A 16,646-nucleotide genomic window follows, 5' to 3' on the forward strand; every position below is an offset into this window, starting at 1 on the left:
GTCAGCGTAAAACAATTACATGGTTCATTTACATATTTATTACACATTGTATAAAATAGATAAACAGAAACTGGAAGCATATAAACTCAAAATAGTATGGCCACCCATCTGATCCCATTGATGAAATCAGCAGAGAATGAGAGTACAGTAAGTGGTGCTTGGAGGATGTTTGTGAGTATCGAGAAACGATAGTTCATTGAAATCAGGGTGAATGGAGTGTGTCCTAAAGATACATGGTCATAGACAGTTGGTCACAGTCTAGGAGGACAATGGGAGTCAAGAGGAGGTGCTGGTCGCTTGGACATTCCCTGTGCCCATGGAGATGCTCTGTTTCTCACTCAGTGTCTTAACAACTGTTGCTGCTGGAGATTGTAACACCTTCCTCGAAAGCCTCATTCTACCATCTGTTGGGTCTCGCCCAAAGTATTTAACCTGTTGGCAAAGTTCCATCAGAGAAATAATGTTAATTAAGAAATCAAGCAGATTAACAACTAAAGGTCAGAAGAATGATCGTACTGCAACACATACCTGAATCTGCTGTCCAACCTCTAATCCAAGAGCACTTGGGTGTTTTATCTGTACAAATTCAGAGTTTACAATTATTTCTCTCTGTCAAAAATGTTGTGAAACATAAATGACAAACAGAAAACAAGCCAACACATGCAGCCCTTTCCAAAATGGTAACATCTGTAAAACAATCTGTGTCGAGGGTCCTGTGACCCCTGCATGGTATTCTGGGGCAAGACTCTTACCCGTTTGTGGTCCAGCTGAGAGTTATGGAGCAGAACAGCACTCATGTTGGGATATAGCTTCACCATGACACCAATGTCCCTGTGGCGGAAGGGAGACAGAATTGAAGCAAGTCCTGAAGCTACCCATTTAGCAATCCAATGTTTAATCAGTCCTATGTTTAAAAACCACAGACAGTTGCTGCATCACAGATTAAACAGCATCCTCCAATAACACATAACATTGTGTACCTTATTTCCATGATGGTGGCAGTGTAAACAGCACCAAACTCCAGCAGCTGCTCTTGCTGCAATGCAAAAAAATGTATCCTCAGATTCATATCAGTATTGATGTGGGTAAACATTGCTTTTTTGGATGATATAGAGTCTAGCCCTTGATCATGACTCTCAGTTCCATTACACATAAGAGTCATTGGACGAAGGCGTCTTCTGGAGAGTTTTGTTAACATCCCAGACACTCGCTCTGCACATTAACATTCATCGCTTGCGGTACGGTTTTGGAAGCATAAGGACCCCATCTTTCATAGGAGCGAGAAATAATTTTCAAAACACAGAAGGTTAAATTGATACACATCTTGATACGGTTAGGGTTGGTGTTCCCACATCTCCATGTTATAGAGCTTGTTTATGGAAAGACGGAAGACAAGAACACCTGTGTGTAAGCGTAACTCAGGAAGTGTAGCGGAAGTGTAGTTTAGTCGGATGGAGGCTCCCCTAGCTGTATGGATCTATACAAAACATCTACAGTAAGTGTTTTTTATTTTAAGGATTCTTCCTCGCTATGAAAGATAAGAGCCATATGTTTGGAATGCCATATCGCAAGCGATTATTATAAAGGTTTCTAAACGTTAAAACACAGCATCGGGATTGTAGTTCACATGAGGCAGTGGTGGGTGAAGCTAATGGCTGATACCTGTAGGGAGAAGGCAGAATGTCGCCTCGAGTTTGAGAGCCAATATAGAGCCCTTTTCTGTTTCCCATCAAACGTCACGTTGGAGTAATGCGCGCATCCCAACATCAAAAAGCTCTGTAGCAGGATAGCCAACGCTGATGTCGGGACCTTGACAAACTTAACAGTAAGTGAGTGATGACCATGAAAACATGCAAGACTGATGGCTATAGCTATGTTCAACAAATACAGTATATTATTCTTCTGGCCTTATCTAGCTCTATTTGTGATATTTCACCTTGCCTCGCTGGCTTGCTAGGTTATCAATCCTCTGATGACATCTGCAATGTTGTAGACGATAACCAACTGATCACGTGTTTGTTAACTTGCACAAGCTGCATTTGAAGTTGCACGTGATCGTATCCACTGCTAGGTAAACAAAGAGGGTTTTAAAGACGAACAGCGCGCAAAACTTTATGACGCGGCCGGGAAATAGGTCTATAGTACAATAATTGTAGTGAATCAAAATGCATTAAGGAATGGTAAGAAATTAGGCAATACAGTGGAATCAGACTAGGTTGGACTCACATCATCCTTGCAAATTTCTGTGATGAATTCCTGGGCTTCATTCATGGCACCTGGAGTAGGTGCAAACACAGAGAAGGTCTCCTCGTCCACCTGGCTTATCGTCACACCTATCCAATGACACAAAACAACCTGCCATTTTCCCATACACTATGCACCTATGAAGAAAGCTCATATGTTAGGGTTGACACAAATGGAGTTAGAATGTTTTTTTTTATTTTAGAAAATTCAAATGTTACCTGTTTGAGCTTGTAGTCTGCGGAGGTTATATCCCCCTGGCCCGACAAAGCGTGCTCGTCTGGAGACAGGGACTCTGACATTCTCTGCGACAGACAAGAAACATTCCTTCAAAGAGAAATACATAAATTATGGGAATCAAATAAGGGCTAGATACCAAGAGTCTTACCGACAACTGGGCCATTCTCCTTTCTTTTATCCCTTGGCTTGGCAATGGTCTTGTTCATGATGCCCAAAATCTCCCTCTTGGCAACTAAAGATATGAGAATGAAATGAGGATTGGTGACTACGATATTTTATATTGACATAAACAATATACTATGTCTTTCATTTCACCTGTGGCTTGCTGAATAGCCTCCATTACAAGTTTCAGAGGTAAGCCTGGAATCTTCACATCAGCCTAGAAGATGGAGGCATACATTATAGCAAAAATAAATACAGTCAAAATACGACAGAATAGCGAATCCACTGGACGTTCAGCTACAGTACCTGTAAGGCATTGATGCCCTTGTTTGTTCCTGACAGTTTGAAGTCCATGTCTCCTAGGTAATCCTCTATTCCCTGTTGTGACAGAAAACACAAATAAAACAGTTCTACAGGGGATCCCATTATTACAATACGAATGTAGGATTGGTGAGAAAAATACTAGTAATATTGGGTACCAGAATATCAGTCAATATTCGGTAGTCCTGGATTTCTGATGGCTTCTCTGGGTTTGCCTTGGATATGAGTCCAATAGCAACACCTGCCACAGCTGATGAAATAGGAACACCTGAAACACAAAAGTGCTACGTTTCACTGCAAACAGAAGGATCATCAACAACATTTTCAAATTACGTTTTGTATTTTCCACTGCAAAAACATGAAGTACTGTACCAGCATCCATCAAAGCCAGACTGCCTCCACATGCTGATGCCATAGACGAGGACCCTGAGAGAATGAGTGTGTGTGAGAGAAAGAAAGAGCGGGGGCTAATCATACTGTCAATGAAATTACTAAGATTTTGCAACTAAGCTTATAATAAGTAATAGTCTAAAAATGTAGAAGCAAAATGAAAGTCATCCATAGATCTCACCATTAGACTCCAGAACCTCAGAGGTAACTCTAATAGTGAAGGGGAAGTCTTTAGGAATGACAGGTCTCAAAGACTTCTCAGCCAGTGCCCCTGTTACCATAAAAGCAGAATATGATCTAAATAGTTGCGTCAATTTAATAACCATGCCACCCACACTACCCATGCGTCATCTAATCTATACCAGCATACTAACCATGACCAAGCTCTCTTCTGTTCATTCCACTCATCTTTCCAATCTCATTGGTTGCATAAGGTGGAAACTGAAAAATAAATATAATTTCAGCCCATTCAGATGTTTTTTGTGCAATACCAAACTAATAAGCAAATCCTCAAATCCTGCGTATTTGCAAAATGTGATACTCACCTCATAGTGAAGCATGAAATTCTTGTCTTTGACTCCACTGTTAAAAGAGAGCAACTAGTTTCATCTAACCTACATAAATTGCATTAACACTTGCTTGAAATTTGCTTTCAAGAGGACCGTAATTAATAATGTATAAGTTTACCTTAACGCCGTAGTAATGATGTCTGTTTTAATACTAGACTCCAAGGAGTCAAATGTTACAGAGCACAGAACCTAGAGAGAAAAGGCTTTATTAAGTAGGCTAAAGATAGAATGACAAGCCACCCAAAATAAATCAGACTCCGCCAATACTTTCCAATGTCCCCAAAATGAATAGGATGCATACTCTGAGCCTACTTCTTTATAAACGCCAGATCCCTACCTGTGTCTGTCCCCTCTGGAAAAGTGCAGACCCATGAAGGGGCTTAAAGATGTCCGCCTCACAGGAAATATTTCTCAATGAAGTCAGGTCTCTTCCATCACACCTGTAAAACAAGGAAACTATTTCATTGTTCCAAACCACACAGTATTCATCAATCGCATTTGTTGGTCATGTATTCATGAATATTTGCTAAATACTACGGAGACATGTTCTTTTTACCTCCTGTACTCATTCAAAACCAGATTGCGGAAAACCTCTTTTGATACCATGTTGAAGGACTCCATCACCTCGTAAGGTTCTGCTTGAGGATATTTCTCTACAGAATACAGACATATGTAGGCGGTTAGACAGTAAACAACCACACACAATACCTTGAAAGTTGCAAAAAGCATAACATTTGTAGCATAACATTTATTTGGTATATAGCAATGACATGTACCTTTTATTTGTTCCTCCGTTTCAAGCCTTACTTTATTAATGGCATCATCTCTGGAAATCTGAAAGGACACAGTAAGTTACTGATCTTACTGAATGAAAAAGTACCACCAAAACATAATAGCAAAAACACCCAGACATAAATACTTACTTTGTCATGAGTGAAGTCTGTGAAAACAGCATAGACCTTTTCAGAGGCCAACCTGAAAGCAAAACCGTGTGCTGTCATGTTACCATCAATAAATAAAAACATGACAGATATGAGAAATATTAAAACAGAAATTTTGATGCCTTACTGTCGTGCAAGCTCAATCATTTCCAGTGGAGCAGAAAATATTTTGGGAGGAGTGCGCTTGGACACCTTTGCTTCTCTGGCCATCTGTTGAATTGCCAGTATGATCTGCTGTGTGTGCTTCACACCAACCTTGACTGCATGACAGAAGTCCTGCTGCAACACATTCTCAGCAGAAGCCTCTATCATCACTAAGACACAAACAATACGTGTTTTTTTTTTTACAGAGACTGAATATATGACATAACACACAATATATATCATAGAATGTTACAGTAAGGTAGAAGAGAGTCCTGTAGGAAAAATGGATGTGCGATATAGATGGACTACTAACCCACTTGGCTGAGCGGTGCTCCAGCCACTATCAGGTTGATAGTGCTGGAAGCCATTTCCTTTCGTGTTGGGTTCACCAGAAACTCTCCATTCACCAGGCCAATGCGCACTGCACCTAAACATCCACGAAACACAGACCATTTGGTTAAATCCACATGCTGTGCAAAAAAAAGGACAGGTCTGTAAGAGATACTAACCAATGGGCCCATTCCAGGGAATGTCAGACAGGGATAGAGCAGCAGAGGCTGTAGGGATGAGAAATAGTTTATTTAATCACTGGATGTCAAACAAAGGTCATGTGACTGCTTCTACAAGGAAATCAATCTCTCACCTCCATTAATGGCCAGTACATCTGGATCATTAACACCATCTACTGCCAACAGGTTACACAGGACCTGAAAATATACATAGCAGTATTACAATCAAGAGTATAGCTTGTAATAATAGTGTAAACCTATTGGTAATGAGTTCATAAATAATTACAACATTAGCTACAAATGACGACTCACCTGAGTGTCATAGAAATAACCAGCTGGAAAAAGCGGTCTGATTGCCCTGTCTGAGGTGAGACAACAAAAAAGGATACAGTTAAAAGTCTGCTAATGGTATTTGTACTAATTCTAATACAGGACTAGAGTAACAGTTGGGTTGTTCCACGAAATGAGTGCCTTTGATATTTTAATATAGATCACAAGGATAATTTAATAAATCAGATTATTAATATGAATAAAGACTTGCTAAAGTGCTAAAATTCAACATTTTGATATTTACCGCCCTTCACCCTCTGAATTCCAGGTAGATTTTAACCCACTTAACCCAAAAGTTATCACCATCATTGTAAAGCCATAGTTATTTTGTTGTAATTTCTGAAGATTATTTATTTCATGTGATTAGCAATTCATTTTAAGGGGATTTCTTTTTTTTTTTTTACTTTAATTTTAAGGTCAATCCTGTTACATGAACTGAACTCTAATTTAATATGGTGAACCTATTTATTTTTTAAATATTTCTTTCAAAAGAAACGTCTAACAGTGAAATCATAGTGTAAAAGCAGGTAGTTCTACTCTTTGTGGCAATTTGCTGGTGTTTTGTGGTGGAAAACAGAGTGGGTCAAGCATAACACATCAACCCTGTTACCAATAGACAGACAAGCTAGACATGCTTTTAGAATTTCATTTTGTTTGTGAACCTTGCACTCAATTGCCCCTCCCTGTTGCACACATTTACAATTACATTTTAGTAATTTAGCAGACACTTTTTTCCAGAGCGACTTACAGTTAGTGCATTCATTTTAAGATAGCTAGGTGGGACAACCACACATCACAGGCATAGAAAGTACATTTTTCCTCAATAAAGTAGCTATCAGTAGGGTCAGAGCTAGAGTGCTGGTTTAGGTCGAGGTGAGGAGGATTATTTAAGACACTGTTTGAAGAGGTAGGGTTTCAGATGTTTTCAGAAGATGTCCTAGCTTCAGGGGGAAGCTGGTTCCACTATTGGGGCGCCAGGACAGAGAAGAACTTGGACTGGGCTGAGCGGGAGCTGCCCTCCAGTAGGGGTGGTAGGGCAAAAGGACCTGAGGTAGCAGAACGTTGTGCTTGGGGTGTAGGGTTTGAGCATAGCCTAAGGTAGGGAGGGGCAGTTCCTCTTGCTGTTCCGTAGGTAAGCATCATGGGCTTGTAGTGGATGCGAACTTCGAATGGAAGCCAGTGGAGTGTGCGGAGGAGTAGGGTGACATTTGAGAACTTGGGAAGTTTTAAAACCAGGCTGGTGCCAGCATTCTGGCTAAGTTGCAGGGGTTTGATGGAACAAGCGGGGAGCCCAGCCAACAACGAGTTGCAGTCGGTCAGACAGGAGAGGACAAGTGCATGGTTTAGGACCTGCACCTCTTCCTGTGTGAGGTAGGGTCGTACTCTATGGATGTTGTAGAACATGAACCTGCAGGAGCGAGTCACTGCTTTGACAACAAGTACCCATTTCCCCTGTCATAAGGGGATTTATGGCCCATTTAAGATGAAATCATCAACCCTGTTACTTTATTTGGCACTCACTACAGTCATTTTTTACTTAACCTCTTTAGATGGGAAAACGTTTTTTTCCCTTTTTTTTTACCATGTGCTCTTTATGACTGGTAAAAATAGGTGAAATCCCCCCCACAAATTCACCAAGTTAGACATTTCAAAAGTCACCGAATTGGTGGAACTTATAGGATAGAAGTTAGAATAATCTTCTCACCTATTAGCCTACTAGTCAGAATCTCATTTTCAGTAGTGCCCAACTCCCGCCGCAGGTGGTTAGTTGGGATTCTACCAGCAGCAGCTGCTTTTTGCCTGTAGTCCACCTGTCAATCAAAAACACACAGCTCTAGCCATGGGACCTGAATGACTCCAATAGCCCAATACACCAAAGAGATCATTACACATAATGAACCATAATGCATGCAAGACTAAAAGCAGTTTTTCAATATGTTTGAAGGGCATTAAAATAAATGAATATGACCCCACTTTAAAAAAAACAGGAGCATTAACTTACCACTAGAGGCATAAATTGGGAGGGGGACGGTTTTGTTTTGCTGACAGCTGTCACCATCACTGTTGTATCCCCAAGCTGGATAAAGAGGTGGAACGCATCTGAGTAACTGGTTTGAACATCTTGTGCATATTCAAGTTACAAACTGAAATATAGCTAGCTACCTGCACAACAGCCGACCCATCTGCAAATCTGGCAAGTTTCCCTGTTGAGATCTCAAGTTTTCTTTAAAAGCAAGGAAATCAGAAAACATCTGAGGTTAGAGTGAATTGATGTGAGTCAATCACTCATTCATCATCGCAGTAAGGCACATTTAGGAAGACTCAAGACCGAATATTCCTTCTTATAAATATATCTGACTCAGACCATGACAATATGAAATCAACAAATACACCCCTGCATTGAATAATGAACTTGAAACCTTAACCCACAGGCTTAACTGGTTGTTACTGTGTAACGTTATGTTATTAGCAAGCTATGACGCTAGCCAACTAGCTAGCCAAGTCAGACGTCAACTTACTTCTCACCGAAGTCCACTCCCACTTTTCGTATCGTTCCATGACTGTTCCAGACGCTTTGGTGGCACAACCGCACATTTAGTCGGGCCAGCGGGAGCCCAAGTCTCAGTAAATGTCTCATATTCAAGTAAAAGCTAACATTACACATTTTTGTAAATTGCACAGGTATCCTTTACACAATTTTGATGCGCATGTGGGCTGCCATGACAGTTCATCACATGCACGGAAGTACGTCAGAAATACATTTGTCCTGTGATAGGACCAAAGAGAAATCGAGAAAACAAGGCGTTTCAACATACCAGACCACTTCAGAAGTTCCCTCCTCATTTATAGTCCAAATTACATACAGTATATACAATACCGTTGAAAAGTTTGGGGTCACTTAGAAATGTCCTTGTTTTTTAAAGAAGATAATTTTTTTGTCCATTAAAATAACATCTAATTGATGAGAAATACAGGGTAGACATTGTTAATGTTGTAAATTACTATTGTAGCTGGAAACGGCAGATTTTTTATGGACTATCTACATAGGCGTACAAAGGCCCATTATCAGCAACCATCATTCCTGTGTTCTAATGGCAGGTTGTGTTAGCTAATCCAAGTTTATCATTTTAAAAGGCTAAATGATCATTAGAAAACCCTTTTGCAATTATGTTAGCACAGCTGAAAACTGTTGTTCTACTTAAAGAATCAATACAACTGGCGTTCTTTAGACTTGTTGAGTATCTAGAGCATCAGCATTTGTGGGTTCAATTACAGGCCCAAAATGACCAGAAACAAAGAACTTTCTTCTGAAACTCATCGGTCTATTCTTGCTCTGAGAAATGAAGGCTATTCCATGCTCGAAATTGTCAAGAAACTAAAGATCTGGTACAACACTGTGTACTACTCCCTTCACAGAATTGCGTAAACTGGCTCTAACCAGAATAGAAAGAGGAGTGGGTGGCCCCGGTGCACAACTGAGCAAGAGGACAAGTACATTAGAGTTTCTAGTTTGAGAAACAGACGCCTCACAAGTCCTCAACTGGCAGCTTCATTAAACAGTACCCGCAAACACCAGTCTCAACGTCAACAGTGAAGAGGCGACTCTGGGATACTGGCCTTCTAGATAGAGTTCCTATGTCCAGTGTCTGTGTTCTTTTGCCCATCTTAATCTTTTATTTTTATTGGCCAGTCTGAGATATGGCTTTTTCTTTGCAACTCTGCCTAGAAGGCCAGCATCCAGGAGTGATCCCTGATAATATCTACACTATGTAGGTATTCCATAAAAATCTGTCGTTTCCAGCTACAATAGTCATTTACAACATTAACAATGTTTACACTGTATTTCTGATGAATTTGATGTTATTTTAATGGACAGAAAATGAGCTTTTCTTTCTAAAACAAAGACATTTCTAAGTGACCCCAAACTTTTGAACGGTAGTGTATGTCAAGCTGCAAAATTATTAATTGTGTTTTTTCTCAAGAAACTAGGAGAAAGGGGTGATGTTTGAATTTAGTTGTGTTTACTTATATAATGTGATTTTTGTTTGTACCCCACACAATCACGATAACCATGAAGTAAATGGAGCTAGTACCTATTTCATGGGGATTTTTGAGTGGTACATCTACCTTATATAAATCGTCTCTGGTACAGTGCTATTTAAAAATGTGAACACAAGAGGGCGCTTTCTCCTCACAATAAACATGATGCCCACATGGTCCATGCCCCAACTATCTCTCCTTCCACCCAAAGTTTGCGCTGCACTCCCCTTTGCCGATTTGAAAGAAAATGACTGGTATAAGAAATATTGTGGAAACTCCCACCAGCCCATGCCTCCGCCAATTCAATGCTTTTAGATTTGTTGGAAGTAGTGAATGAGCGCACACTTCAAATCAAATCAAATTGTATTTGTCACATGTGCCGAAACATCAGGTGTTGACCTTACAGTGAAATGCTTACTTACAAGCCCTTAACCAACAATGCTTTAATAAGAATTAAGTAAAAAATTGAAAATAAAAGTAACAAATAATGAAACAGCAACAGTAAAATAACAATAGCGAGGCTATATACAGGGGGTACCGGTACAGAGTCAATGTGGGGGGGCACCAGTTATTTGAGGTAATTGAGGTAATATGTACATGTAAGTAGAGTTAAAGTGTCTATGCATAGATAATAAACAGAGAGTAGCAGCTGTTAAGAATTGTTTTGGACCTAGACTTGGCGCTCCGATACAAATTGCCTTGCGGTAGCAGAGAGAACAGTCCATGACTAAGGTGGCTGGAGACTTTGACCATTTTAGGGCCTTCCTCTGACACCGCCTGGTATAAAGGTCCTGGATGGCAGGAAGCTGGCCCCAGTGATGTACTGGGCCGTACGCACTACCCTCTGTAGTGCCTTGCGGTCGGAGGCCGAGCAGTTGCCATACCAGGCAGTGAGGCAACCAGTCAGGATGCTCTCGATGGTGTAGCTGTAGAACATTTTGAGGATCTCAGGACCCATGCCAAATCTTTTCAGTCTTCTGAGGGGAAATAGACTTTGCCGTGCCCTCTTCACAACTGTCTTAGTGTCTTTGGACCATGATAGTTTGTTGGTGATGTGGACACCAAGGAACTTGAAGCTCTCAACCTGCTCCACTACAACCCTGTCGATGAGAATAGGGGTGTGCTCAGTCCTCCTTTTACTGTAGTCCACAATCATCTCCTTTGTCTTGATTTCTTTGAAGGAGAGGTTGTTGTCCTGGTACCACATGGCCAGGTCTCTGACCTCCTCCCTATAGGTTGTCTCATCGTTGTTGGTGATCAGGCCTACCACTGTTGTGTCATCGGAAAACTTGATGATGGTGTTAGAGTCGTGCCTGGTCATGCAGTCATGAGTGAACAGGGCGTAAAGGAGGGGACTGAGCACACACCCGTGAGGGGTCCCCGTGTTGAGGATCAGCATGGCGGATGTGTTGTTACCTACCCTTACCACCTGGGGTCGGCCCATCAGGAAGTCCAGGATCCAGTTGCAGAGGGAGGTGTTTAGTCCCAGGGTCCTTAGCTTAGCTTTAAGGGCACTATGGTGGTGAACGCTGAGCTGTAGTCAATGAATAGCATTCTCATATAGGTGTTCCTTTTGTCCAGGTGGGAAAGGGCAGTGTTGAGTGCAATAGAGATTGCATCATCTGTGGATCTGTTGGGGCGGTACACAAACTGTTGGGGCAGTACGCACTTCAGGAGAAATTAGATATTATTGGGAAGCACACAGGTATAATGCAGTATGACGAGGTTGTTCTTGAATTGGTTGTTCTTGCTATGCAATCATACATGTCTTTGTTTATATTAAACTGTTGATCAATGATAAAACATATTGCAAGACCTTTATACTGCAAATGTTGTTTATGCATTGCTTAAAGTACTTAGGGTAAGCAAATTGTCTTGTCCCAGTAGTGATAGAGTGTAGAATTGTCGAGACATGTTTTGGGGATTTAGAGATATCTATCTATTATTTGAATGCTAGAAAGTGAAATGTATTTAATATCTTGTATAGATCAATAAAAACAAAGAAGGATATTAAAATGTCAAATGTTTTCCTAGTATAATGTCTGTCCCTCAGTTTTATGTCATTGGTGTTACCGCCTTGAAAATCACTCATGACAAAGATAAACAAGGAATTTGAGCATTCCCCCCAGTGGCAAACTGTTACCAGCGGAGTGGTCTATAATAAAGACGATTATTAGCTAATCACACCCTTTTAGTGTGTCATGAATTTGAGGATTCCATTGATAATTTGGTGTGTCTAATTTCTTATGTATTTTATTTAACTAGGCATGCAAGTCAGTTAAGAACAAATTCTTATTTACAATGACGGCCTTCCCCAGCCAAACCCTAACAACGCTGGGCCAATTGTGCACCACCCTATGGGACTCCCAATCACGGCCGGTTGTGATACAGCCTGGAATCAAATCAGGGTCTGTAGTGACACCTCTAGCACTGAGATGCAGTGCCTTAGACTGCTGCGCCACTCGGGAGACACTCAGGAAATCCAAAGTGTCACTTGGTGTTACTCAATTTAAATGAAGGGAAATGACATTGTGAGCAGAGTTAATAATCATATCACTATATTTAATTATTTATGATAATGGCCTTAGAGTTGAGCATCTGTGGCCTCCATTTAAGAAAATCTTCAAAAATCTAAAATTTCTCATTGATGTTACCATCGGTGGTGTTACTATACCTACTGGTGTCACAATGTTATCCTTATGGTAAAAAATAGTTTAAATCATTAGGCTGCCATATTAGTTGATTTAGAATGGGAAGATGTACCCAAATACATTTAAATGAATACAATTTTCTTTTCTCCAAAATGCCATGCCCAAATGCCACCGCAATTCAAGACCGACCCATGAACCGGACGTTTTTGGTTGTACAATGTCAGACTTGCCAGCCATGCTGTTACTGTACTGTACCAGCCTAAAGAACAATGTGAGGATATGTTGAAAGACTTTTTAGATAGGAATATGCTGTTTTTGGTCAACACAGCATTATCAGCTTCCTCATCATGAAATATTGGTTGTCCCTTACACTGTATATTGGGAGTCGAATTTACCTGCTTTAGTCAGTTATTGGTACTACCCAGGCATTTAGGCTACACCCTATTTGTTCTATGGTTCTGTAGAGTGACCCTTCGGTTTTCTTACACTTTGAAAACCTATTTTAATTCACTGGATTTAAAATGATATCAGACAACCACTGTTTTGCAATATTCAACAGATAATGATTATTTATTTACTTTCAGAGTGGTGAACGGTGGTGAGGGTCCCCTACCGAGGACTTAGAATGTGAGCGCTATTAATCCTTGCTCTCACTCATCCCCACTCTCAACCACTCTGACTGCGCCTATGGACTCTTCCTGTGCGGGTGCATTCTCAGCCTCTTTAATGTCAACCAGGACCGATGAGTCCATTGAATGGAGAAACTGCTCTCCTCTCTTTTACTGTGCATTTTTGTGTCAGTGGATTTCACTTCTTCAATGGATGAACCAATCACCATATCCTCTATAATAATGACCACAGTGTCGTTATTGGTGTTGGTGATGGGTGTTGGACCCGCCAGCAACCTAATCGTAGGCACGGCAAGAGCATGCACAATTAACCTAACATCTATAAAGAGGAAAAGCACACTGGATATGTATGTTCTGTTGCAAATAGGCCTAACTGGCGCGCTAGTCACAGCATCATGTTTGAAGTGATGCATGCTTCATACCAAATCATGTTTGTAACTTTGAATTGAATAATCTTTGTCTGTAAACACTACAGTTCACCATCCTTACACTCAGATAATAACAATTTGCACCTAAAGCTCTCTCTTCTCAGAAAGATTCACTTCTTTGGGGGGCTAATTCAGTAGGCCATTACTGCTTGCTACTGGACATTTTGGTGTGGTGTTTTTTTTGGTTCAAATTTCACAATTACACGCCATGCCTCATGTGTCAAAGAGATCCCCTTGCTGTACCCCAGGAAGGCATCTTGGTGTAATGAAAGGAGATTAGTGTGAGCAGCCATGCTGAGGAAGGGGTGGGAGGCTGTGGTTGTTATGACAACAGATTAGTGTCAGCAGTTTTTTTGCCAGAGATTCTATTAGGTTTATCCAGTTGCCATAGATATGGACAGATTGAGAGCTCCTGTCCTGACGATATCCAGAGGCAAGGACCATCAGTGTCTTATGGACCATTCACTTAATGTTGCCATCAGATTGCACTTAGATTATTATTGTTTCATGGTTTCTTACAAAAGACGGTCTTGGAAATGGAATTCTAACCATGTGTGTGCTGTGATATTTTTTTTATTGTTCTCTCCTAATCAGGGACTGGTTTACACCTGGTACACTAAGTGGGTGCAATTAATTATCAGGTAGAACAGAAAACCAGCAGGCTCTGGACCTCGTAGGGTAAGAGTTGAGTACCCCTGGTCTATATGGACTGGAAGGTGTCTGACCTCGTATCTGAAATCAAATTGTAGTTGTGCTGTGAAAGGCACGCTGAAAGATTGAGAAAGCATTCGTGTAGTGTAGAACAGTGGTTCCCAACTCCGGTCCTATAGTACTCCCAACAGTACTCAATTTGTATTGTAGTCCCAGACAAGCACACCTGATTCAACTTGTTAACTAATCATCAGGCCCTCAATGAGTTGAATCAGGAATGTTTGTCTGGAGCTACAACAATAATGTGTGCTGTTGGGGTATGGAGTTGGGAACCACTGGTGTAGAATGCGCTGCTGTAGCCTAGGCTACTCCCCCAAAGATCCTTGGGGGCAGGTCACTCCAGGACTCCGGTGGTTAAAGAGAGTGAACCCATTGCTAGTGTCTATATACTATGGTGGCACTAGGCACTGACGACAGGCTGTATAAGTACCACAGTAATACATTTTTGGCATATCCAATTACATTTTCAACAGTGGAGTGACAATTTGGGTTAAGGGTGTCTGGCAGGCAATCATCACTGCGTCTTAGATAGGGATTACACATAAGACCATTCTGTAAAAATACAGTGCAAATATGTTTACAACAGAAAGTCTGCGGCACACATATCTAGAGTATGAGTGATAGAACATAATACGACGCACAGGAGGTTGGTGGCACCTTGGGAAGGACGGGTTCATGGTAATGGCTGGAGCGGAATCTGTGGAATTGTATCAAATACATCAAACACATGGTTGGATGCCATTCCATTCGCGCCGTTCCACCCATTATTATGAGCCGTCCTCCCCTCAGCAGCCTCCACTGATATTACATATAAAGTAAATTTATTTTACATTGGTAATAGTCTGCCTACAATAGCTTGAGGTGCAAAAGGTACAATATCAATTTTGCTGAGTGATAATGGAATTAGATTTCATTTTCTACATCATTTCATCCCCAGTTTACCAGACAACATGTGGTGGCCATTATCCTTGCTGCTGCATTAGCTAATTTATCACCTGTCAAAAGTGGACATTAGCTCATGAGCACAGTCAGTCATTTTGATTACTAAGACTTAAAGTGGAGAAGCCTGATCGTCCATGTCAGGTGTGTAGTAATTGCATATGTTGCCTAGCAGAGCTGTAGGTATCATTAAAAGTTCTAAGGAAATTCTAACATGACATTAATTATGACAATGAGGTGTTGATACTGTAGTCTTGTCAGAAACAAAGCAGCAGGGAATGTATTGGTATTTTTGTTGTAATCAGGCTGACCCAATTATGTATATTAACCCTGGATTGCAGATGCTATGTATTGGCCATGACAGGCTATGAAGCCACCGGTCGCCAATATTGGCACTCTCCAGTAGGAGCAATTTTCTATAGGAATGAATGGAATTATACAGTATTTCAATTTAATATTTCATGGACAAAATTACATTTTTGAGTATATTTTTTTTTATTGAAAATGTTTGTTTAGCTCACATAATAATTTAGGAGAATGCATTAAGGTGTCTAATATAATAAATATGGCAAAAGAACAAATGTAGACATTAATACATGCATTTCCATAGCTTCCAAAATATTTTTTACAATGGTGGAGGAGTGCCAAGATGGAGGCACGGTGGCTTCAAAACAATGCCGCTATCAGTCATCTAATGTATTTATAAAACGTTGGGCTGACCTTTGCCATATATCAACAGAAGGGGGATTTGATCTGTTTGGTTTGATTTCCCATATCAGCCCTACAGGATGAAGAGAAGTGAGTTAGGGAGCTGCTGCTCCAAATAGGTCAGTCATCCCAAAAGCATACGTCAATCATTTGACAAGACCAGCAAAGTGTAAGGTTTATAGTGATGTATTTTAGTACACATTCACACCTTGGATAAAGATTCCAAAATGTATAGATAAGCAGAGTTGGGTAGATTACTTTCTAAATGTAATCAGTTACAGATACTAGTTACAGTGCATTCGGAAAGTATTCATACCCCTTGACTTTTTCCATATTTTGCAAGGTTACAGCCTTATTCTAAAATTGATAAAATTGTTTTCTTCCCCTCATCAATCTACACACAATGAGAAACAGGTTTAGACATTTTTGCTAATTTATTAAAAATTAAACTGAAATATCACATTTACTTAACTATTCAGACCCTTTACTCAGTACTTTGTTGAAGCACCTTTGGCAGCGATTACAGCCTCAAGTCTTTTTGGGTATGACGCTACAAGCTTGGCACACCTGTATTTGGGGAGTTTGTCCCATTCTTCTCTGCAGATCCTCTCAAGCTCTGTCAGGTTGGATGGGGAGCGTTGCTGCACAGCTAATTTCAGGTCTCTCCAGAGATGTTCGTTTGAGTTCAAGTC

At 40.6% G+C, this 16,646-nt stretch overlaps 1 protein-coding gene across 2 annotated transcripts; it reads right to left on the reverse strand.

The window, feature by feature from the left end:
• Nucleotides 1–18: 18 nt before the first annotated feature.
• Nucleotides 19–8,626, reverse strand: LOC106607983 (polyribonucleotide nucleotidyltransferase 1, mitochondrial). 2 transcript variants are annotated; one of them, XM_014205528.2, is made up of 28 exons: nt 8,367–8,626; nt 8,011–8,071; nt 7,850–7,924; nt 7,553–7,658; nt 5,830–5,879; nt 5,652–5,715; nt 5,518–5,565; nt 5,322–5,435; nt 4,992–5,178; nt 4,847–4,898; nt 4,700–4,757; nt 4,480–4,576; nt 4,261–4,363; nt 4,042–4,112; nt 3,900–3,936; nt 3,729–3,795; nt 3,536–3,625; nt 3,337–3,390; nt 3,123–3,232; nt 2,950–3,021; nt 2,797–2,860; nt 2,630–2,713; nt 2,463–2,546; nt 2,227–2,333; nt 981–1,036; nt 753–831; nt 529–576; nt 19–432 (listed from the first exon to the last, which is right to left on the reverse strand). In XM_014205528.2, exons 1-28 carry the CDS (start codon nt 8,510–8,512, stop codon nt 277–279), a joined length of 2,340 nt encoding a protein of 779 aa, XP_014061003.2. In that variant the 5' UTR covers nt 8,513–8,626; the 3' UTR covers nt 19–276. The 2 variants fall into 2 exon arrangements, with proteins under 2 accessions (XP_014061003.2, XP_045577717.1); XM_045721761.1 differs by having other exon boundaries at nt 8,363–8,603.
• Between the last annotated feature and the right edge of the window lie 8,020 nt (nt 8,627–16,646).

Source organism: Salmo salar, chromosome ssa01 (assembly GCF_905237065.1).
Source record: "Salmo salar chromosome ssa01, Ssal_v3.1, whole genome shotgun sequence".
In the NCBI taxonomy this organism is placed as follows: domain Eukaryota; kingdom Metazoa; phylum Chordata; class Actinopteri; order Salmoniformes; family Salmonidae; genus Salmo; species Salmo salar.